Genomic DNA, 23,995 nt, shown 5'->3' with positions numbered 1-23,995 from the left:
CTCCATCACTGACCTGCATTCAAATCACAAATGATGCCTAAAAACTATATAGTGTATTTTCAGCGAGCCATTATTAAAGCGAACTTCCTCTCTGCTCTAAAAGATAAGCAACAGCATAATAACCTTTAAAGTAAAACATGTCTTTATTACAGCTGATACAAATCCTGAAATAATCTGCAATGTGTCTACTTTCTGCTTTCATGGAAGCAGACATAGGGTTAACATCCCGTGTTTACAAATTAGCTGCTCTGCCAAGGCAGCCAGCTGACAGCTGAGAGATCAAATTACAACTTTTGATTAGTCCCAGATGAGGTGGGATTAGACAGGCTAAACTCTCTAAATACATACATTTGTCTATGTTTTCCTTCTGTCCTGTGCAAAAGTTCAGGTCCACTTTAAAATGTTTTACTGAAAGGCAATTTTAACTGTACTTCTAGGTGTGTTTTAGGGTTAACAAACAAGGTGGCCCCTCTGTGCTACCTCTGCCCTTCCCATTGTGTCACCTCTGTCCTCCAGTGCACTGCAGCAAAATGTTATTTCACTGGTTTTCTGTCTCTTAGAGGGGCTCACAAACTTTTCCCTACTACAGTCATATGTCCATCAGCCTATAGCCAGTTTACTTATGTGTAGGTTTCTGGGATGTAAAATGAAAGCAGAGTACATGGAGGAAACCTAGTAGAGAGAGAACATTCAAACACCATGCAGATAATGTCCTGGCCCAGATTTGACCCGGGGACGAAGCGCTGCAAAGCGAGAGTGCGATCCACTACAACACCATGCCACCCATAAAAACATGCATGTACAAATACTAACCCTTAAAGAGGAACTCCAGTGAAAATGTAATTAATAAAAAAGGTGCTTAATTTTTAGAATAATTATGTATAAATGATTTAGTCAGTGTTTGCCCATTGTAAAATCTTTTAAATCCCTGATTTACATTCTGACATTTATTACATGGTGACATTTTTACTGTTGGCAGGTGATGTAGCTGCTGCATGCTATTTTCCACAATGCAGCAGGGCTCACAGACAGGAAACTGCCACGAGTACGTACTCAGAGTTTCTTGTGGGAGGGGTTTCACCACAATATCAGCCATACAGCGCCCCCTGATGGTCTGTTTGTGAAAAGGAATAGATTTCTCATGTAAAAGGGGGTATCAGCTACTGATTAAGATAAAGTTCAATTCTTAGTCGGAGTTTCTTTAAAGTCTCCGAAATACAAAGACATTCAGTTAGTTAACTAGTCAGCGAAAGTTCAGCTAAGCTCCACCCCCTCCCTCTTTGACTAGCTACTGGCAAGGACCAGTCCAGCGAAAAAGTAAGTAGCTAAAATCTGACAGAGCAGACAGGGTTTGGACTAGTCCATCTCCTTATGGGGGGGGGGGGGGGGTTTCAGCGTTTTCTTTGATTTCAAAAGTCTCACTGACAAAATAGCGTACAAGTGAGTAGGGAGGTTGGCTAGTATCTTACTGTTTTGGCAGTTAAACTGTCATTAATGAAATGCCTTCTGAAAACAAAGAAAACCATAAGAATCCCCATGAGGAGATGGACTAGTCCAAAACCTGTCAGTACTGTCAAATTTTAACTGCTTACTTTTTCGCTGTGATCCATCCTTTAACCATGGGGTTCAGGAGACACACCTTGGGTGATCCTTACTTTCTCCAGAAAAATCAGCACTTGAAAATTAGCGCCCTTAAGCTTTAGGAGTTCCCCCATCTCAACAGAGAACAAAATCCTCTGATGACTACTCTCTGTCTATAGAATCACTTTACACTTGTATCAGTAGGCAGGTCTAGAGTTACATTTTTGATGTGCCTCAGTTTGTATTTGTGGACAATTCTAGTTCTGTAATTTAACCACTAGAGGGAGATTAAGACTTCTGTGTAATCAAATGTGTTTGTTTATTGGGGAGATGCGATATTAACCACTCAGAAAGCAGTTTTCAGCAATTCAGCCCTAACCCACATAGTTGACACAGATATGTAAAGAGAACCTGAAGTGAGAGGGATATGGAGGCAGCCATTTTTTTTTATAATACTGCAGTAGTTGTCTGGCAGTCCTGCTGATCTCTTTGGCTGAAGTGGTGCCTGAATTCCCCACCAGAAACAAGCATGCAGCTCATCCAGTCAGACAGGCCACCTGATCTGCATGCTTGTTCAGGGTCGATGGCTATTGCTATAAAAAGCAATGGATCCGCAGGACAGACAGGCAATCTGCATTATTTAAAGGGAAACACATTTGTCAGTTTCCATACTCTTCACTTCAGGTGTGATTTAAGGGTAGCAATATGTGCAATGATTAATTAACCCTAAGAGTGTTTGCGTTTATGGTGAGGAAAGCAAAGTTAGGCAATGAGTAGTGAACTGTTATCAAGCATCAGTTCAGGCCAATAGGCACCTATAGATTTGCATTGGGATAAATAGTACAGACACAAAGAGGCATTACATGGCAGGCAAAAAAACAAAGGCAAAAGCTGAGAGTGCCACGGTCATTGCCACTATTAGTGGAGTATGAACGCAAAAAGAAATTCCCTTTATTAGCCATCAAGAAGCATTGGGCAAGTGGCAAAAAGTCCAGGCTGTTCCCCAAAGCAGGGTCATTTTTGTGTCATAACAGGGCAGTTGCCTAGGACACCACCAGCTGAGGGGTACCAAAAGAACAGTTTGATACACACAGATGGGGTGTGGACATTCACTGTATGGCTACAGGCGCCCGTCCCGATGATGGAAAGGTGGAACCCTCCCCGAGCACCTCCCTCCCTCCTTCCCTTCCCTATGCAGAGTCCTGAGCAGAGAGCAAATGAGTTACTCACCTTGCTCTCTGCATTCCACTGATGAGGTCTCTCTTCAGTCAGGGGTACCTGTAGATACTTAATACTGAGGGTACCTCTGGCTGCCTAATGTTAAAGGGCACCTGTAGCTACCTATGACGGGCAAGGGAAGTAAGGGAGAAGTGACAGCTGGGCCAGCCAGCCCACTTGCGGTGCGGTTCGGCAGGGGTTTGTAGGTTGATGGAGAGGGAAGTCTAGGGTGCCAGTAGATCTGTGCCTATAGGCTCCTGTGATGTAAATCTGGACCTGGAGGCATGAGAGTAAGGCCTTATATCTATGTACTGCATCAAGCTAGCCATCAGCTGTGACGAGAAGAAGGTTATTAGAGGAGATCTCTAGTGTCCCCAGAAATGGTCATGTCCACCGCAGTCTTGAGGAAGCAAGATGACTTGCTAGGTAGGTTTTTGGGATATGGGGGTATGCCAGAGCACACCAATGGCAACCAAGGAACAATATACAAACTCTATGCACATAAGTGTCCTTAGTAATCATTGAGCTCTAGAGCTGTAAGACAAGAGCGATTACTACCGTATTTGGCCAGTGGGTACAGAAGCAGAGCCATCTAGGCTAGTCTCACAAATAAGATCACATTTTTTTGCCATCTTTGCTCTATCCCACGGTCCGGACTCACCCATGTCCATTTAATCTTTACTAGGAGCCATGGACACCTCACTTCAGAACAGAGATTATTTTGCCTTTGGGACATCCTGATTACCCAACCAACAAAACATTTTAGGTACAACACTTCCTGAGCTTTCAAACAATACGTCAAAAGGAAGTCGCCATTTGTGGTATTATGACTACTTCTGCACTGCTCGTACCTTCAACAGCTAAACTAGCAGGATGACAAGGAAGGAGTCGAGAAAATGCTTGCAAAATATTTACTCTAAACTACTCCACTCTAGCAATAGGATAGGACAAGGTTCCAATACACCCAAACACGCATCATATCTCCAACCACTTGGGCTATTAACGGTAATTGCACATGTTAATTACTGTTTTGGTCTGATAACAGGCCTGCACCTGGTGCCTTTTATTACCCCCGCACAATGACTCTTTATTCAAGTATCTCAATATTATGGAAAATATATTAACAGCACTGCAATTCAGGTCGAAATTGCCTGTTAATTTGCTGAATGAGGCTTTAGATTAGTAACATTTACCTACATTATTGCGCTAGTGCATGTGGTTCAAAAACCAAACCCCTCATTTCTGTATTATCCGCACAGCAGCTGCATCTAAGGTTAGGTCTGCAAACTTAACCAAGGGGTAATTGGGGTAAAAGGTCAGCAGACTAGTAACTGCAAGTATTTGCCTAACAGGCTTCTCTCTGTATAGGTATGCCGCTGTACATGACAATTAAGAATTCATTGTCAGCCCTGTACTGGTCCCTGAGTAAAAGTTGTATTCAGAATATCAGGATGCTGCATTTTTAAATGGGAACTTTAACCAAGGATTAAACTTCATCCCAATCAGTAGCCGATACCCCCTTGCCCACAAGAAATCTTAACCTTTTGTTAAATAGATCATTAGGGAGGTGGCTGATATTGTGGTGAAACCCCTCCCACAATGTGATGTCAATGACCATGGACCTGACAGTTTGCAGTCTGTGAACTTCATTGCATTGTGGGAAATAATGGCTTTTTTCCAACTGCCAAGCAAGCAGCATCTCCCTCTGAGCATAGAACTCTCAGGGTCCTTTTCCACCAGCGCGTTTGCGCTGGCTGAATCGCAAAAACGCAAACCGCTAGTGATTTTACAATCGCTACGGTTTGCTTTTTAACATAGGAATCGCGGTAGGTAATTTCCACTACCGCGATTCGTTTTTTACTTGATCGCGATCGCGCCGCGGAGCGACTTTTGCCGCGATTTTGCTATGCAGTGCATAGCATAGCAAAATCGCGGCCGCGAACGTCGGGGAATCGGCGGTAATTGCGATTCAGCAATCGCTAGCGTTCAGCGTGAACGCTAGCGATTGCTAGTGGAAAAGGGCCCTCAGTAACAAACATTCCCTACAGATCACCTGGCAGAACTAAAGCTGTCACCACCAGTGATAAATTTAAGAATCTAAATCAGGGAGATTAAAGATTTTACAATGGGCAAACTCTGACTACAATATTAATTTACAGATTATTTAAACAACAAGCAATTTTATTATGTTACTTTTACTACAGTTCCCCTTTAAATGTGTGCTAACCTAAAGCGATGTGTGCAAGCCAGTATGGAGGAGGAGGATGTTAAAGGGACACTTAAGTAAAACAAAAAAATGAGTTTTACTCACCTAGGGCTTCTAATAGCCCCTTTGCAGCTTTCCGGTGCCCTCGCAGTCTCCCTCCGATCCTCCTGGCCCCACCGGCAGCCACTTCCTGTTTCGGTGACAGGAGCTGACAGGCTGGGGACGCGAGTGATTCTTCGCAATCCCAGACACATTAGCACCCTCTATGTTGCTATATGGTATATGATATATGCTATAGCAGCATAGATGGCGCTATTGTGGCCAGGAACGCGAAGAATCACTCGCGTCCCCAGCCTATCAGCTCCTGTCACCGAAAAAGGAAGTGGCTGCCGGTGGGGCCAGGAGGATCGGAGGGAGGCGGAGAGGGCACCGGACAGCTGCAGGGGGCTATTGGAAGCCCCAGGTGAGTAAAACTCATTTTTTTTTTTTTACTTAAGTGTCCCTTTAATGTGAAGGCAGACAACAGAAAGTAGGATAAATTAACAGGGATGGAATTTGTGGTGGCATGGATTCACCAGTGGTGAACTTCCATCCCATAATGCTCAGCATGACTACTGACCTGAAGTCAGCTGACCAGTAGGGGTGGAGTTTGTGAACATGCTCTTCAGCTGACTTCAGGTCAGAGGTCATGCTGGGCATTCTGGGATGGAATTTACTTATGCTGCAACAAATTCCATCCCTACAAATTAAGAAGCTCCAATTTTTTTTTCTTGCACTTACAACAAATAAACTTATCCCAAAGGGTCAAGGACATTTTCAAAGATTTTTAGGGAATGTTATCAATGTCTGAAACACTACTAATGTGAACACAAAAAAAAACCAACAACTTCAGAGCAGAATATGGCAGATTTATCAAAACCAGTGCAAGGAGAATCTAGCACGTGATCCCTCCCTATGGGTCGGCTATAAATCAGACCCGCAAAGAGTAGGCTGAGGGCATTGTTCTCCAACTTACCACACCCACTCCTTGCCACTTCATCGTATGTTGCACCACGTGGCCTCCTCCATAGCAACATAAGACATCACTAGCCTGCAGGCTAGTAAAACATCTGAACAGAATTCAGCTCAAAACCTTTGCAGGATCAAGTCAGATCCCTGTAGTGAATGAGGCTTTTAAGGGACTCCGAGCAGTGCAGAAACTATGGAAAGATGCATATAATTTTAAAGCTCTCTTTCTCCTCTTTCCAATGATATATAAACCGCCGCCCTACGCCTTTTAGTTTTCGCTATTTTCGCGATTGAATTGCAGCATCGCGGAAATAGAGAAAACTAAAAGGCGTAGGGCGACGATTTAGGTGTCGCCAGAAAGAGGAGAAAGAGAGCTTTAAAATGATATCCATCTTTCCATAGTTACTTGTATTACACAGGGCGACTTTTTCCTAAAGTCAACAGCTCCATTCTGCTGAATGGAGCTGCTGACACTGGGTAAAAGTGTCGTCCTGTGTAACACAAGTAACTATGGAAAGATGGATATCATTTTAAAGCTCTCTTTCTCCTCTTTCTGGCGACACCTAAATCGTCGCCCTATGCCTTTTAGTTTTCTCTATTTTTGCGATTGAAATCGCGGCCGCAGCAATTTCAATCGCGAAAATAGCAAAAACTAAAAGGCGTAGGGTGGCGGTTTATATATCATTGAAAAGAGGAGAAAGAGAGCTTTAAAATGATATGCATCTTTCCATAGTTTCTGCACTGCTCGGAGTCCCTTTAAAGTCCAGGATTCGGTGTGCCTAAACAGTAGGCATTCATGAAATAATATAAGGAACTGCTGCTAAAGAAGTTCCATTACCTTATAGCCACCAATCCGATGTTCTTGTTTGAACTCTTTGTTGTTCTTCAGCCACCTCAACGTTGGGGTGGGATTCCCACCGGCTGGGCACCGTAACTTCACAGTGTTAGCAGCCGGGACGGCATGAAGCCGCTTCTCCATTTTCTCTGGGTTTGTCCAAAAAGGAGGTTCTGTTAAAAAAGGGAAACCATGTTTGAAAATTTGGTATGAACTTGTTCCTATCCTAAAACTCTTGATAAAAACTCTAAACTTTCCTCCCCATATACAAAACGTAGAAACACTGAATTAAAGGTAAATTTGTTTGATCAGACTAAAAAAAGAGCACGATTTACTAATGCATCTTCCGATTAGTGAAAACTGTAGTCTGCTAATTACGATGACTCAAAATTTTGCATAAAATGCCATAATTACTGCCATAAGCAATTACGATTTAGAAACTATAGATTTTTTGCGTAATCTATTCGTAATTTTGTATCACTACGCATAATTTCCTGCCAAATTCAGCTTTTACGCAGTTTAAAAAACATTTTGAATATTTAAAATCTATTTTCTCAAAAACTTTTTTCCACATGTTCCCACTATTCCCCTTAACCACTTCCCGACCGCCCACTACACAGGGGCGGCGGGGAAGTGGAGCCCTGTAGGACGGCCTCACCCACAGAGGCGGCAGTCCATTTAAGGGCATGGGCGGAGCGATCGCGTCATCCGTGACGCGATCCTCCGCCCGGGATCGAAGCACGGGCATTTTGTCTCCGCTCGCCGGCCACTTAGCAGAGCCGGCGAGCGGAGGAATCCGCAGGATCAGCCAATCCCTGAGTATAAGGCACTTTGTTAGGTAAACAAAGTGCCTTATACGTGCTTCCTCCTCGCCTCGTGGTCTCATTGTTCCAGAGACCACCAGCGAGGAGGAAGCACTTGTAAGTTTCACTGCACGCAGCTTGATTTTGCCCACAGCCTCCCTGATCACCCACCCCAGGCCTCATACCCCCCCTGATCACCCCAGCAGACCCCTGCCCAGCACCCTTGCACCCCTGCAAAACCCCCACCCCCCCCACCTGCCACTAACTAGCGACGCTGCCCCTTAGTTTAGGTCCCTAACTGCCTCCTAGTCACCCCTGATCCCCCCTCCCTACCTTTAGATCACCCCCACACCCCATCCCAGACTACCCCCCTGTATACTGTATACATTTGTATACAGCTACATTACCCTCTGATCCCCCTCTGATCCCCCTCTGATCACCTGTCTATCACCTGTCCATCAGCCCTCAGCACCCCCACCCATCAGAGCAGACCCTAACTGCCCCGCGGGGGTAACCGATCACCTGCCCAGGCCCTCGATTGCCCTCGTACCCCCCTTCTGATTACATCCCCTGCTGTTTGTTTACATCTGTCCTCCCCAGCAATCACTAACTGATCTTTGATCAGTAACCCCCTGTGTCTGCCTCTCATCAGATCAGGACTCAGTCTGCCCCGTGCAGGCTCCTGATCAACCCCCCATCCCCTCAAATCGCCCTCAGACCCCCCCCCTAATCACCGTCCAAGTGCATTGTATTTGACTGTGCTGCGCTTGTATTCGATTGTGCTGCGCTTGTATTCAATTGTGGTGTAATTGTATTTGATTGTCCCGTGATCGGCTTCGATTGCCCCGTGATTGTTTGATTGCCTGAGACCCCACTTCCCGCCACACCCAACCCCACCCTCCCCCCCACCACACCCAACCCCACCCCACCCCCCCCCCCCCCCACCACCACCTCCAACCACCACCTTCCGAGTGCATCAGATTTGCTTGTGCTGTGATTGGAGTCGATTGTGCTGTAATTGTATTTGATTGTCCTGTGATCGACTTCGATTGCCCCGTGATTGTTTGATTGCCTGAGACCCCACTTCCCGCCACACCCAATCCCACCCTCCCCCATCACCTTCCGAGTGCATCAGATTTGATTGGGCTGTGATTGGAGTCGATTGTGCTGTAATTGTATTTGATTGTCCCGTGATCGACTTCGATTGCCCCGTGATTGTTTGATTGCCTGAGACCCCACTTCCCGCCACACCCAATCCCACCCTCCCCCATCACCTTCCGAGTGCATCAGATTTGATTGGGCTGTGATTGGAGTCGATTGTGCTGTAATTGTATTTGATTGTCCCGTGATCGGCTTCGATTGCCCCGTGATTGTTTGATTGCCTGAGACCCCACTTCCCGCCACACCCAACCCCACCCTCCCCCCCACCACACCCAACCCCACCCCCCCACCACCTCCAACCACCACCTTCCGAGTGCATCAGATTTGCTTGTGCTGTGATTGGAGTCGATTGTGCTGTAATTGTATTTGATTGTCCCGTGATCGGCTTCGATTGCCCCGTGATTGTTTGATTGCCTGAGACCCCACTTCCCGCCACACCCAATCCCACCCTCCCCCCATCACCTTCCGAGTGCATCAGATCTGCTTGTGCTGTGATTGGAGTCGATTGTGCTGTAATTGGATTTGATTGTCCCGTGATTGTTTGATTGCCTCTGAGACCCCACTTCCCACCAACCCCAATACCTCTCAAATACTCCCTTTTTGCTAGGTAGGTGCTCTTTTTTTCTGGGTAGTCTCGGAGGAAAACCCCATAAATTTAGCAATCCAAAATGGCAAGAAGGGGGCTTTCCGATGACGAGGTATACAGGTACATGGACCAGTCGGATGAGTTCTTTTGGGAAGAATCATCCGTCGAATCTTCCGGGTCCGATTTTGAACCTGTAGAAAGCAGTGGTTCCCTGACCGATAGTGATGACGAGGCTATGGTCCCGGCTAGAGCCAGGCGTACCAGACCCCAAGTCGTTAGACCGCAGGTGGCGCAGGATCCGCCTCAAGGGCAGCAGGGTGGTGCTAGCGCTGTTGATAGTTTTCTTGGTGAGGCAGGCACCAGCAGCGCAGCATCTCCTGGACTTAGTGCCAGTGCTTCCGTAGACCCTGACGAAGTGGTGAGCGTCAGCATGGAAGTTGAAACTGGTACGGTGGCAAGTGCAGTAGTACCCCCGTCGCAGCCACCAACAAGAAGACGGGCCCGTAGTACCCATAGACTCCCAGAGGTGCTGGCACAACCAGATTGGCAATCCCCTGATTCCGCCGCACCCGTAGTGCCCCCTTTCACCGCCCAGTCTGGAGTCCAGGTGGCGACAGCTCATCTAGGAACGGCCCTAGACTTTTTGCAGCTGTTCATCACCCAGGTTCTCTTGGACTTAATTGTGGTTGAGACCAACCGTAAAGCCACACAATTCATCACCGAGCACCCGGAGAGCATGTATGCCCAGCCTTTCGGGTGGAAACCAGTCCAAGTTTCCGACATTAAAATCTTTTTGGCCCTTATCCTTCACTTGGGACTAATGAAACAGAATGTACTGCGGTCGTATTGGTCTACGAACCCAGTAAATCATGTTCCCTTGTACCCTGCTGCCATGTCCAGGACACGATTTGAGTCCATCCTGCGCTTCCTGCACTTCAACGACGACAAAACCTGTCATGAAAAGGGCCACCCTGCTTATGACCGGCTCCACAAAATTCGGCCCCTCATAGACCACCTGTCATCAACATTTGCAGATGCTTATATCCCTGAACAGAACATCTGCGTAGACGAGTCCCTCTTACGCTTTACCGGGCGCCTTGGCATCAAACAGTACATCCCAAGCAAGCGCGCCCGGTATGGGGTGAAACTGTATAAGCTCTGTGAAAGGGCCACAGGCTATACATGTCGTTTTAGGGTCTATGAGGGAAAAGACTCAAAATTGGAGCCGGTCGGATGCCCTGACTACCTGGGGAGCAGTGGAAAGGTTGTGTGGGACTTGGTGTCACCCTTGTTCCAGAAGGGGTACCATCTTTTTGTGGACAATTATTACACAAGTGTGGCCCTCTTTCAGCACTTAAAGTTAGAAGGAATCCGATGCTGTGGCACTGCGCGGCCTAGTCGCCAGGGCTTCCCCCAACGGCTCGTTACCACCAGACTTTTACGGGGGCAGAGGGTCGCCTTGCGTACTGAAGACCTGCTCGCGGTGAAATGGAGGGACAAGAGGGACGTTTACTTTCTGTCCACCATTCACACAGACACGACAGTCCAAATTCAACGGGCAACTGCGGTCATTGAAAAGCCCCTTGTCGTCCACGAATATAATGTCAACATGGGAGGGGTGGACTTCAATGACCAGAGGTTAGCGCCCTATTTAGTTACCCGGAAAACAAGACGCTGGTATAAGAAAGTGTCTTTTTATCTGATTCAATTGGCAGTTTACAACAGCTTTGTTCTCTACAGTAAGGCTGGGAGAACTGGATCTTTCCTCCAATTTCAGGAAGAGATCATTATGGACATCCTGTATCCAGGAGGTGCCAGGCCCCCCCCCCCCAGATGCAACTAGCCGACTGCATGGAAGGCATTACGCCTATCAGCTTCCGTGTGCCCCAGGTCAACGCATCCGAAGAAAACGTTGCCGTGTCTGCAGCAGGGCTGGAACAAGGAGTGACACCGTTTATTATTGTCCCCGCTGTCCTGACCAGCCTGGTCTATGCGTAGGGCCGTGTTTTGAGAGGTACCACGAGCAGGTACACTATTAGAACCTAGGGAACTCCAGACACAGGAGTAGGCACACACTCAGTGGTCTTTCGCACATTGTCGCAGGGAGAGGAGAGGTAAGCTTGAAGACCAAACGGGTAAGCATAAAAATGGGAAGAAGGATCGGTTTCCATGCTTGATATTGCTGATCTGTCCTGGGTTGGCGATATAAGACGGCATGTTTGAATTTCCCTTGAGTGTGGACACCCCCGGTTTATATGTGATTTGGGCCTATGATGATGCTTTAATGCCACACAGAGTCATCTCTATTGGCAGGCATATTGCTGTATCCTACAGGCATAATGCTGTATACTAAAGTTCTGAGGCCCAGTCACATAAGTTGGTGGCTCACCCTGAGTGCAGGGTGGCACGGGGTGTCTCTCTCCTGAGGTTATCACTGCCATTGATGTGGAGGAAGATCTGCCATTGATGTGGAGCAAGGTATGTTTGCCGTTCATTTTTCCTTTCAGCCCAGAGTGCATTACTTGTATACCCAATATAAGGAGTATAGCAGAAACTCCTAATACTGGCCATACATGTAATGATTGCAGAGACCCTAAAATGCCAGGACAGACTCCACAAATGACCCCATTTTGGAAAGAGGACACCCTAAAGTATTATGTGAGGTGCACGGTGAGTTCATAAAAGATTTTAGTTTTTGTCACAAGTTAGCAGAATTTTTTTTTTTATTTTTTTTTAACAGTGTCATTTTCCGTTAACTTGTGACAAAAAATAAAATTTTCAATGACCTCACCATTCCCCTCATGGAATACCTTGTTGTGTATTCTTTCCAAAATGGAGTCATTTGTGGGGTTTGTTAACTGTCCTGGCAAGTGGGCGGGGTGCTAAATTTTGAGCACCCCTGTAAAGCCTAAAGGTACTTATTGGACTCTGGACCCCTTAGCGCAGTTAGGGTGCAAAAAGGTGCCACACATGTGGTATCGCCGTACTCGGGAGAAGTAGTACAATGTGTTTTGGGGTGTATTTTTACACATACCCATGCTGGGTGGGAGAAATACCTCTGCAAATGACAATCTTTTGATTTTTTTACACACAATTGTCCATTTACAGAGTTATTTCTCCCACCCAGCATGGGTATGTGTAAAAATACACCCCAAAACACATTGTACTACTTCTCCCGAGTACGGCGATACCACATGTGTGGCACTTTTTTGCACCCTAACTGCGCTAAAGGGCCCAAAGTCCAATGAGTACCTTTAGGATTTCACAGGTCATTTTGCGGAATTTGATTTCCAGACTCCTCCTCACGGTTTAGGGCCCCTAAAATGCTAGGGCAGTATAGGAACCCCACAAATGACCCCATTTTAGAAAGAAGACACCCCAAGGTATTCCGTTAGGAGTATGGTGAGTTCATAGAAGATTTTATTTTTTGTCACAAGTTAGCGGAAAATGACACTTTGTGAAAAAAACAATACAAATCAATTTTCCGCTAACTTTTGACAAAAAATAAAATCTTCTATGAACTCACCATACTCCTAACGGAATACCTTGGGGTGTCTTCTTTCTAAAATGGGGTCATTTGTGGGGTTCCTATACTGCCCTGGCATTTTAGGGGCCCTAAACCGTGAGGAGTAGTCTGGAAATCAAATTCCGCAAAATGACCTGTGAAAGCCTAAAGGTGCTCATTGGACTTTGGGCCCTTTAGCGCAGTTAGGGTGCAAAAAAGTGCCACACATGTGGTATTGCCGTACTCGGGAGAAGTAGTACAATGTGTTTTGGGGTGTATTTTTACACATACCCATGCTGGGTGGGAGAAATACCTCTGCAAATGACAATCTTGATTTTTTTACACACAATTGTCCATTTACAGAGTTATTTCTCCCACCCAGCATGGGTATGTGTAAAAATACACCCCAAAACACATTGTACTACTTCTCCCGAGTACGGCGATACCACATGTGTGGCACTTTTTTGCACCCTAACTGCGCTAAAGGGCCCAAAGTCCAATGAGTACCTTTAGGATTTCACAGGTCATTTTGCGGAATTTGATTTCCAGACTCCTCCTCACGGTTTAGGGCCCCTAAAATGCCAGGGCAGTATAGGAACCCCACAAATGACCCCATTTTAGAAAGAAGACACCCCAAGGTATTCCGTTAGGAGTATGGTGAGTTCATAGAAGATTTTATTTTTTGTCAAAAGTTAGCGGAAAATTGATTTGTATTGTTTTTTTCACAAAGTGTCATTTTCCGCTAACTTGTGACAAAAAATAAAATCTTCTATGAACTCACCATACTCCTAACGGAATACCTTGGGGTGTCTTCTTTCTAAAATGGGGTCATTTGTGGGGTTCCTATACTGCCCTGGCATTTTAGGGGCCCTAAACCGTGAGGAGTAGTCTGGAAATCAAATTCCGCAAAATGACCTGTGAAAGCCTAAAGGTGCTCATTGGACTTTGGGCCCTTTAGCGCAGTTAGGGTGCAAAAAAGTGCCACACATGTGGTATTGCCGTACTCGGGAGAAGTAGTACAATGTGTTTTGGGGTGTATTTTTACACATACCCATGCTGGGTGGGAGAAATACCTCTGCAAATGACAATCTTTTGATTTTTTTACACACAATTGTCCATTTACAGAGATATTTCTCCCACCCAGCATGGGTATGTGTAAAAATACACCCCAAAACACATTGTACTACTTCTCCTGAGTACGGCGATACCACATGTGTGGCACTTTTTTGCACCCTAACTGCGCTAAAGGGCCCAAAGTCCAATGAGCACCTTTAGGCTTTCACAGGTCATTTTGCGGAATTTGATTTCCAGACTACTCCTCACGGTTTAGGGCCCCTAAAATGCCAGGGCAGTATAGGAACCCCACAAATGACCCCATTTTAGAAAGAAGACACCCCAAGGTATTCCGTTAGGAGTATGGTGAGTTCATAGAAGATTTTATTTTTTGTCACAAGTTAGCGGAAAATGACACTTTGTGAAAAAAACAATACAAATCAATTTTCCGCTAACTTTTGACAAAAAATAAAATCTTCTATGAACTCACCATACTCCTAACGGAATACCTTGGGGTGTCTTCTTTCTAAAATGGGGTCATTTGTGGGGTTCCTATACTGCCCTGGCATTTTAGGGGCCCTAAACCGTGAGGAGTAGTCTGGAAATCAAATTCCGCAAAATGACCTGTGAAATCCTAAAGGTACTCATTGGACTTTGGGCCCTTTAGCGCAGTTAGGGTGCAAAAAAGTGCCACACATGTGGTATCGCCGTACTCAGGAGAAGTAGTACAATGTGTTTTGGGGTGTATTTTTACACATACCCATGCTGGGTGGGAGAAATAACTCTGTAAATGGACAATTGTGTGTAAAAAAAAATTAACAAATTGTCATTTACAGAGATATTTCTCCCACCCAGCATGGGTATGTGTAAAAATACACCCCAAAACACATTATACTACTTCTCCTGAGTACGGCAATACCACATATGTGGCACTTTTTTGCAGCCTAACTGCGCTAAGGGGTCCAAAGTCCAATGAGCACCTTTAGGCTTTACAGGGGTGCTTACAATTTAGCACCCCCCAAAATGTCAGGACAGTAAACACACCCCACAAATGACCCCATTTTGGAAAGTAGACCCTTCAAGGTATTCAGAGAGGGGCATGGTGAGTCCGTGGCAGATTTCATTTTTTTTTGGTGCAAGTTAGAAGAAATGGAAACTTTTTTTTTTTTTTTTTTCGTGTCACAAAGTGTCATTTTCCGCTTACTTGTGACAAAAATTAATATCTTCTATGAACTCACTATGCCTCTCAGTGAATACTTTGGGATATCTTCTTTCCAAAATGGGGTAATTTGGGGGGTATTTATACTATCCTGGAATTCTAGCCCCTCATGAAACATGACAGGGGGTCAGAAAAGTCAGAGATGCTTGAAAATGGGAAAATTCACTTTTTGCACCATAGTTTGTAAACGCTATAACTTTTACCCCAACCAATAAATATACGCTGAATGGGTTTTTTTTAATCAAAAACATGTTTGTCCACATTTTTCGCGCTGCATGTATACAGAAATTTTACTTTATTTGAAAACTGTCAGCACAGAAAGTTAAAAAAATCATTTTTTTGCCAAAATTCATGTCTTTTTTGCTGAATATAATAAAAAGTAAAAATCGCAGGAGCAATTAAATAGCACCAAAAGAAAGCTTTATTAGTGACAAGAAAAGGAGCCAAAATTCATTTAGGTGGTAGGTTGTATGAGCGAGCAATAAACCGTGAAAGCTGCAGTGGTCTGAATGGAAAAAAAGTGGCCGGTCCTTAAGGGGTAGAAAGCCCTAGGTCCTCAAGTGGTTAACATGCGCAGCAATTTTTGTGACGACAGCATACATGGTGGCTTTGCTATTAAAATCAGCACAAAATCTTGCTAAAATTACATGAAATCAAAATCACATGTAATTGCGAAATTATGGATCCTGAAAATGGTTACTAACCAAACTGATTACATTTTTTTCAGCATATTTCGCATTACAATTTTGTATCTTGATCTTCATGCTCCTCACTACTCATGATCTTTCAGCCGTTCCAGTTAGGCAACTTAAAGAGAAACCGTAACCAAGAATTGAACTTCATCCCAATCAGTAGCTGATACCCTCTTTCCGATAATAAATCTTTTCCTTTTCTCAAAAATATAATCAGGGAGTGCTGTATGGTTGATTTTGTGGTGAAACCCCTCCCACAGTGTGATGTCAGCGCCTCACAGCACTGAGGTACTGACATCACACAGTGTGAAAAAAAAAATGCAAGCAGCATCTCCTTCCAGTGACATCACCTGCCAGCAGTAAAAATGTCTCATGTGATAAATGTAAATCAGGAAGAGAAAAGATTTTACAATGGGCAAACATGGACTAAATCATTCATACATAATTATAATAAGATTAAGCACATTATTTTCACTGGAGTTCCGCTTTAACCTCTTTGGCGGTAACCCTGTGTGTGACACGGGGTAAGCCGCCGGAGGGTGCCGCTCAGGCCCTGCTGGGCCGATTTACATAATTTTTTTTTTCAAACACGCAGCTAGCACTTTGCTAGCTGCGTGTTTGGTCTGATCGCCGCCGCCGATGCGCCGCTGCCCGCCGCGATACAGCCCCCCCCCCCTCCCGCATACCCCTTGCGCAGCGTGGCCAATCGGCACCAGGCTGCGCTATGGGGTGGATCGGGATTCCCAGTGACGTCCGATTATTGCCATGGCGACGGGGGAAGCCCTCAAGGAAATCCCGTTCAGAACGGGATTTCCTTACGGGTAAGCGGCGCCGGCGGCGATCGGACGCTATGGGGGGACGCCGCAGGGAGGGGGGGGAGGAGCATGTAGCTAGCGCTAGGCTAGCTACATGCTAAAAAATAAAAAAAAAGTGAAAAAACCCTCCCGTGGCCGCGCGAGTCATACCGCCAGGGGGGGGGGGGGGGGGGGGGTTAATGCACACCTAAACAGAGGGATCTGCTGGCTGGCACATGCATTTCCCTTTAAACAATGCCAGTTGTCTGCCAGCCCTGCTGGTCTCTTTGGCTGCAGTAGTGTCTGAATCACAAACCTGAAACAGGCATGCAAATAATCCAGTCAGACTTCAGTCAGAAACATCTGATCAGCACGCTTGTTCAGGGTCTATGGCTAAGAGTATTAGCGACAGAGTCTCAGCATGACAGGCAGCCGGGTAGCCTAATTTTTTTAAGGCCTCTTTCACAGTAGGAAGTTGCATTTTGATGCGACGTCAAAGTCGCAATGCAAATTACAACGCAATGCCCCCAAAAATTTGCACAGCAATACTAAGTCTGTGCGACATTCACAGTGCACACGTTGCATTTGTGTGTAACGTGTAGCGTTATTAGAAAGTGCTGCATGCAGTGCGTTATACACGTTATTAGCGGTGTTGGACTGTTTGCACATGCTCAGTAATTACTTGGAAGCATACTTTTCATTGCCTATATGCTCTACTGTAACAGGGATAACTGGGCATTAAGTTGCGTTGCAACTTTTTTGGAACGATGTGTTGTAATTTGCGTTGCGACTTTAACGTCACATCAAAACGCAACGTCCTACTGTGAAAGAGGCCTAAAAGGGAGTAAATAAGTCAGCCTCCATATCCCTCTCAGTTCAGGTGTCCTTTAACCTCCCTGGCGGTAAGCCCGACACAGTGTCGAGCTAGCCCCCGCATGAGATCGCATGGCGCCGGGAGGATTTTTTAAAATAAAATGTGTTTTATATTCTTCTGCTAGCACTTGGCTAGCTAACTATGCCCCCCAAGTGCCTCCAGTCTCCACCGATTGCCCCCGCAATACATACCCCCCCAGGGATCCCACGATGGCGCAGCCTCCCAATCAACTCCAGGCTTCGCTATGGGGAGGATCGGGACTGCGCATGACGTTGATGACGTCATGTCTGATCATCGCCATAGCGACAGTGAAGCTCACTGCTGAAGCTGCGGCTCTCGCGGGATCGCGGATGGGTAAATATTGCCGGCGGCGATCGGGGGGGAGGGGGGGGGGGGGCTCAGAGAGGTGACGGGGGACTTGCCACACATAGTGATATGGAAAACCTGGACTGCATTAATGAAAAAGGTTAGTAAATCAGCAATTGCTAGAGTGCAAAATATATATATCTTTCTCAACCCTGACTATAATCTGATATGGCACAGGCACCAGGTTAAAATTTCCGACCACTTAAGAGCAGGCAGTTGTTAAAGAGGACCTGAACTCAGAACTTCCTCTCTGCTCTAAAAGATAAGCAACAGCATAATAACCTTTACAGAAAAAAACATTTCCTTGTTACAGCTTATAGAACTACTACTGAGTTCACTTACCTATCTTATTGTTGTCATTGGTAACATTTTCTGAGACGTCGTTATCACTGTCATCTTCATCATCTCCAGAAGAGCTGGCTTCTGAAATAAAATGGACGAAGCAAATTAAATATATACATTCTTTATAACGTTTATAGTACACAATAAGGTTTAGGCACAGCATGCACATGTACAACTCATGAAACTAGAGGAAAGGAAGCTGAGATAACTGGCCACCACATGCAACCACTCCTGACCCTCCACATATTCTTCTGCCTATTCATGCTAATGGCCCCACACCACAGAATTCTGGGATATCCCATCAGGCAGTGCAGTGTAGGTTTGTCAAGGCAAATTCTTAACAGCCTATGAATTCACATTCAACCCTCAGAATGAATAGAAGCCGGAGGGCTCATTTTTACGCTTCCCGGCAACCTCATTTCAAAAGACAAATTGCTGGATACAGCCCATTGTTTGCAGCACAATGACGATGACAAACAGTGCATTATGGTCTGATAAATTACACTTCCATTTTCCAGTCACTCACCTGTGACATTCACAAGGAAGAAATGAGTATAGCTATGGGCGCCTCTCTGCACTGTGCAGGCATACAGCCCTGAATCCCTGAGGAGAGTCTCGTTTATCACCAAGTACTTCAAGACAATCATCGTCCTATTGCTGGATTCTAATTTCACACCATCCTTAGTCCAAGTCACCATGGAAGCATCATTGAAGGGACAGCGCAGATCAAGTGGCTTGCCGGGAGAAACCGTTAAAACGTCTGGCTGAGAGATTTCATATTTGGCTGGAGGTTCTGCAGAAAGGACAGAGGGGGAAGCGGCAGGAGAAAAAAGGGAAGACACCAAATATCAGTAAAAAGCACCCACAGCAAATTCACTCTTAGCAAGCAGAGGAGACCCCACTTGCTGGTGTACAAGCTAAGCAGAGATATTAGTGAGATTAAACATCATGCATTCCAGTAGAAGAAACACCAAGAGCTTTGGTTAGGACATTAAATGATCCTTCATCTTTGACAGTTGAACATTTATTACAGGAAACCCAAGGTGAAAATAAATTGGTGAGAAACAATTGTATCTATCCTCCTACTCCTAAAATTACTTTTTTTTATTAGTATGTCACAGTTTTATTTCTCATTCAGCTAAAAAAGTAGGCTTAACGTTTTATTGTCTTAACTGTACTATACAGTCTTTTACACAGTCAGAGCATTTTAAGCCAAAATATACGTACTATTGACTTTTTTTAATCTATCCCCTGCACTCAACGGCTGTTCTCTGCCAGGAAAGAGGTTTATGGTGATAATTCCTTATCAGTGAGGATTACGCTATAGTCTGACTAGGTACCGACTGGAGAGAAACTGTCACTTAATGTTTAACGCTTTCAGGCATAAAAATAAGTAAAAGGAACACAGCCCAGTTATTAGTATGCTTGGCACTGTACATACATATGTATCTCATCATATTACAAACAGGTACACTTTAAACTGTACATTCTGTTTTTCTCTTTTTTACATTTAAAGTGTGACTGAAGTAACCTGAAATCTAAACAGAAAAATACATAAAGACACCTATCTTGTATATGGTTTGTAAACCATGTAACCAATGAATACATTATAATAATAACAGGAAAAAATTGTGTTGCATACGATTATCAAACAAACAGAAAATATATTTTTAAGTCCGGTTTGCTCACCGCTATTAAGAACCTGTTGGATAAATATCAATTCTATGGAAGTTCTGACTAGTCAATAACAGATTTATCTACACCCGAGCTCAGAGCAAGATGCCTTCTGTTGTCTTATTGCATCATACCAGGCCAATATACAGTACATGGTCTGTAATCCACAATTAAATCCTAAAAAAAAAGTTCACTTAGTTAAATCACAGTTGTTTTTTCTTAAGGGGGCCACTAATGGTCTAATTTCCAGTGAAAAATCATTCGAGAGATCAGAAATTCTGATCAGAAGAAAAACCGTTCACTAGACCATCAATGAACCAATCTTTGCTTCCTATCTTTCACAACCAATCCGGAAAATCCAAATTTTGGTTTGCCAAAAATCCAGTTGGACGATTTTTTTTTTTTTATAATCGTTCATAATCCATTGTGCCCATCAACTGAGATTATTTTCAACCAATCCAATCAGAATTTCTGATCGCTCTAACGATTTTTCGCTAGAAATTGGACCATTAGTGACCACCTTATTCCAATAGTCTCTTCTTTCCTCTATACAGCCATTTGAAAAGTTCATTGAAATCTGACCACAGCAATAGCCTTATGTAGCTCACTCAAGCCTGACTGCTGCTACTCCTTATGTGATCACTTTTCACTCCTCCCTAATGGCCCATACTCACGGGCAGCAAATGTTGCCTGTCGCCAGCACACGTGAGCGTGTGGGCGACAGGCCGGCGACAGCTCCTCGCCAGGTCCCTCCGCGTACACACGCGGAAGAGGGACCAGCGGCATGACGGAAGCTGTCGCCGACGTTCCGGAAGCTCTGTGTACCTCAATGGAGGTTGCTGTCGCTAGTCCGCGTACTCACGCGGACTAGCGACAGCTGCGGCGGAGTTGCGGCGGCGACTGTCGCCAGGCGATTGAACTTTTCAATCGCCTAGCGACATCAGCGACGGGCGACAGTTCGGGGTGCGCGCCCGTTGCGGGCGACAGTTCGGGGTGCGCGCGGTTCGGGGTGCGCAGCGTGTTGAGGCGACAAAAGTCCCTCGTGAGTATGGGCCATTACAATGACTGATGCTGCTCATGCTATCAGCAATCTGAACGCATGCAACGGAGGAACACAAGCCGCCAGGAAGAGGAGGGGTGAGCCGAGATCACATGGGAGCAGGATGAGTTCCGCTACACAGTTTCACTTTAATTTTTGTTTTATAAACTCAGGTTTATTAATGTCAGCCTAGATTGTGTGTCATACCTTTTTAGTTTCAGTATATAAATTATGATGGATTCACATCCATGGTTTCAATACAGGGTCACCTTAACCGTTGCAGCATGATTGATCAATGTTTGGAATCTATTTAAACCAACATAGTGTAAACCCTTCAGTTATATGGATTCTATAGTAGCATTAAATTTGCATGCAATTAAAAAAAAAATAGCATCTTATCGACACCTCTCATGACTTCCTATGAAGTCCACAAAGCCACGTGAACCATACCAGTGGTTCTGGATGTAAGCCTGGCTTCAGGGGCATAAACAGTTCATCTGTATATTCAGCAGTGATGCATTCTGGGAAGTCACAGTAACTCACTTAAAGCTGAATTATAGCAAATACCTTCTGTTTTAAGAAGGCAGACTACACTGAGCGCTGCTTTTTAGTAGGAGGGCTTTTTAGTCTTTTTTGTTCCCTATACTTTCCTATACTTTCCTAGTGGTTGTGGGTCACCCCGAGCTGCTTGGTTACGCTGTTGTACTGGTCCAAGCCCTATCCCATAGCGCCATGTCAATCCCTGCCATGCACTGAGGAGGACCAACAGTCCAAAACAGGCTGTCTGCATGTTGGGTTGATGTAGCTCTGTAACATTTATAAGCTACAGGTGTACTACACACCAGTGATTCTGGATTTTAGAGACACTGAAGTGAAAAAAATATATGATATAATGAATGGGTTGTGTAGTACAGCTAAGAAATAAAACATTAGGAGCAGAGACATAAGTCTAATATTGTTTCCAGGAGAGGAAGAGTTAAGAAACTCTTATAAAACAGTTATCTATGCAAAAGAGTCACTGAGCTCCATGACTTTCAAAGTCACAGAGAGCTGTGTCTTCTGAAGCTTATCATCTCAAGTGTCAGTCACTGTATTGATTTTTTTCCCACACAGCTCAAAGTTCACTAGTCTGCTCTGTAAAATTATTTAGCATGCTGAGTAGTGTGTAAACTGCAAATATTGGAGAATGATGCAATGTTATAAAAAAAAACAACCCACTATATAACTGAAAATAAAAATATGAGAATATTTTCTTTGCTACCAATGTTTGCTTCAGTGTCTCTTTAAGCCTGGCTTCAGGGGCATAAAGAGATAATTTGCATATTCCATAGTGATGCATCATGGGAGACCACATTCGCTCACTAAAACCTGAAATATCGCAAATACCTTCTGTTTTAGAAGGCAAATTACACTGAGCATTGCTTTTCAGTAGGATGGCTTTTTGGTCTCTTTTGTCTCCTATACTTTCCTAGTGGTTCTGGGTCACCCCGAGCTGCTTTATTATTCTGCATAACTAGCTGAATGACTTTACAATTTGTTTTTGGCAGGTAAACAATCCATACGCAGCGTATACGTCACAGCGGCTAAGAACGATCAGCGATCATCAGGGGACCTGGCAATCATTGGATCTTGCATTGTTTTGGGTTTTTTTTAAACAAACATTCTTCAAATGTTAAGAGCAGCATTACATCACTGCAGCGATCAGCTCGCCTGCTCCTGCCTCCTGCTAAGCGGCGCAGTTAAGGGACCATCTGGCTTGGTTATGTGGGCAATGTAACGGGAACCTGGGATGTATCATCTGTGGGCTCCAAATTAAATTGACTTCAGGAATGACAAGCTTTCACAAGCCCTCCTTCACTACGGCTACACAATGCTGCATATTTGTGAGCTGAAACCCTTTTCACTTAGCAGCTCTCGCTTTAACCCCTTGCTGCGAGGGGCTGCCAGAGCTCCTTTTCTTGTAAATTAAGTCCAGCTGACTCAGAGAAGCAGCCTGAATAGCGTGGAATTCACAAAACCAAGGAGAGAACTGAGCTCCCAACTTGCATGCATGCCCATAGATGGAGATGCAGGCCAGGGTGAAGCCTATGCCCGCTAATACAAACCAACCAGGAAAAAAAGGGTACCAGTTTTATATGATGACTTAAAGTGCACCTGAACTCTTGCACGGGACAGAAGGAAAACCTAGAGAAATGCACCCTGTATATATTTAGAGAGTTTAGCGTGTATAACTCTTCCTCATCTGTGTTTAATCACAAGCTGTAATTTGATCTCCCCCCTGTTTCATCTGACTGCCATGGCAGATAAGCTCATTTGGAAGCACAGGATGTTAACAAAATGTCTGCTTTTATGAAAGCAGGAAGTAGAAACAGTGCAGATTTATTGCAGATTGCAAGATTTTTTTTCTTTAAAGGTTATTATGCTGTTGAGTATCTTTTAGAGCAGAGAGGAAGTTCTGATTTCATGTCCACTTTAAAGAGAACCCAAGGTGAAAATAAACTGATGAGATAATTGTATTTATCCTCCTACTCCTAAAAAATGACTATCCGAGTTTTTTTTTTTATATTTAAACATTTACAAAGTAAGTTGAATGCTTTACAGTCTTTAAACAGTGGCAGCCTATTAAGTGCCCTAGAGTTAGAAAAAGGTAAATAGTTCATGCATTTTATCTCTCCCTGCCCTCAGAAGTTGTATTCTGCCAGGAAAACTTTTATGGCTGTAATTTGCTTATTAGTGATATTTACTATATTCCTGACAAGACAGAAGCTGTCACTTCCATGCCTTGAAATTAACTCTTTCAGGCAGCAAAATAAAACAAGTAAAACAGCCTGGTTATTAATAGGTTTTGCACTGTACATACACACGTATATCTCATGTCACAGATTGCCTCAGGTACACATCCAAAACCAAATTTCTTTTTTTAAAGATAGGCATAACCTGTAAAAGCGAGGGGCAGATATATAGTTGGACGTTTATTTAATCCAAGCTCTAAGTACAAAACACCATTTCTTTCATACCTAACATTTTTACTCCGCTACA

The 23,995-nt window shown here is 44.6% G+C and overlaps 1 protein-coding gene across 5 annotated transcripts in view; it reads right to left on the bottom strand.

Moving 5' to 3' along the window:
• The window catches only part of FGFR2 (fibroblast growth factor receptor 2), a 175,635-nt gene that overhangs the window by 80,842 nt on the left and 70,798 nt on the right, over window positions 1–23,995 (bottom strand). For 4 of the 5 annotated variants that reach the window (XM_068258018.1, XM_068258020.1, XM_068258017.1 and 1 more), the window contains exons 3-5: window positions 18,770–19,036; window positions 18,244–18,324; window positions 6,852–7,021 (exon numbers count right to left, since the gene is read on the bottom strand). In XM_068258018.1, the coding sequence (XP_068114119.1) occupies window positions 6,852–7,021; window positions 18,244–18,324; window positions 18,770–19,036 (518 nt within the window). The remainder of the gene's footprint in view (window positions 1–6,851; window positions 7,022–18,243; window positions 18,325–18,769; window positions 19,037–23,995) is intronic. The other variant, XM_068258021.1, reaches the window with a different exon arrangement.

The sequence above is a fragment of the Hyperolius riggenbachi genome, chromosome 10 (genome assembly GCF_040937935.1).
Source record: "Hyperolius riggenbachi isolate aHypRig1 chromosome 10, aHypRig1.pri, whole genome shotgun sequence".
Taxonomy (NCBI): domain Eukaryota; kingdom Metazoa; phylum Chordata; class Amphibia; order Anura; family Hyperoliidae; genus Hyperolius; species Hyperolius riggenbachi.
This window is presented reverse-complemented; position numbering and strand designations above follow the sequence as displayed.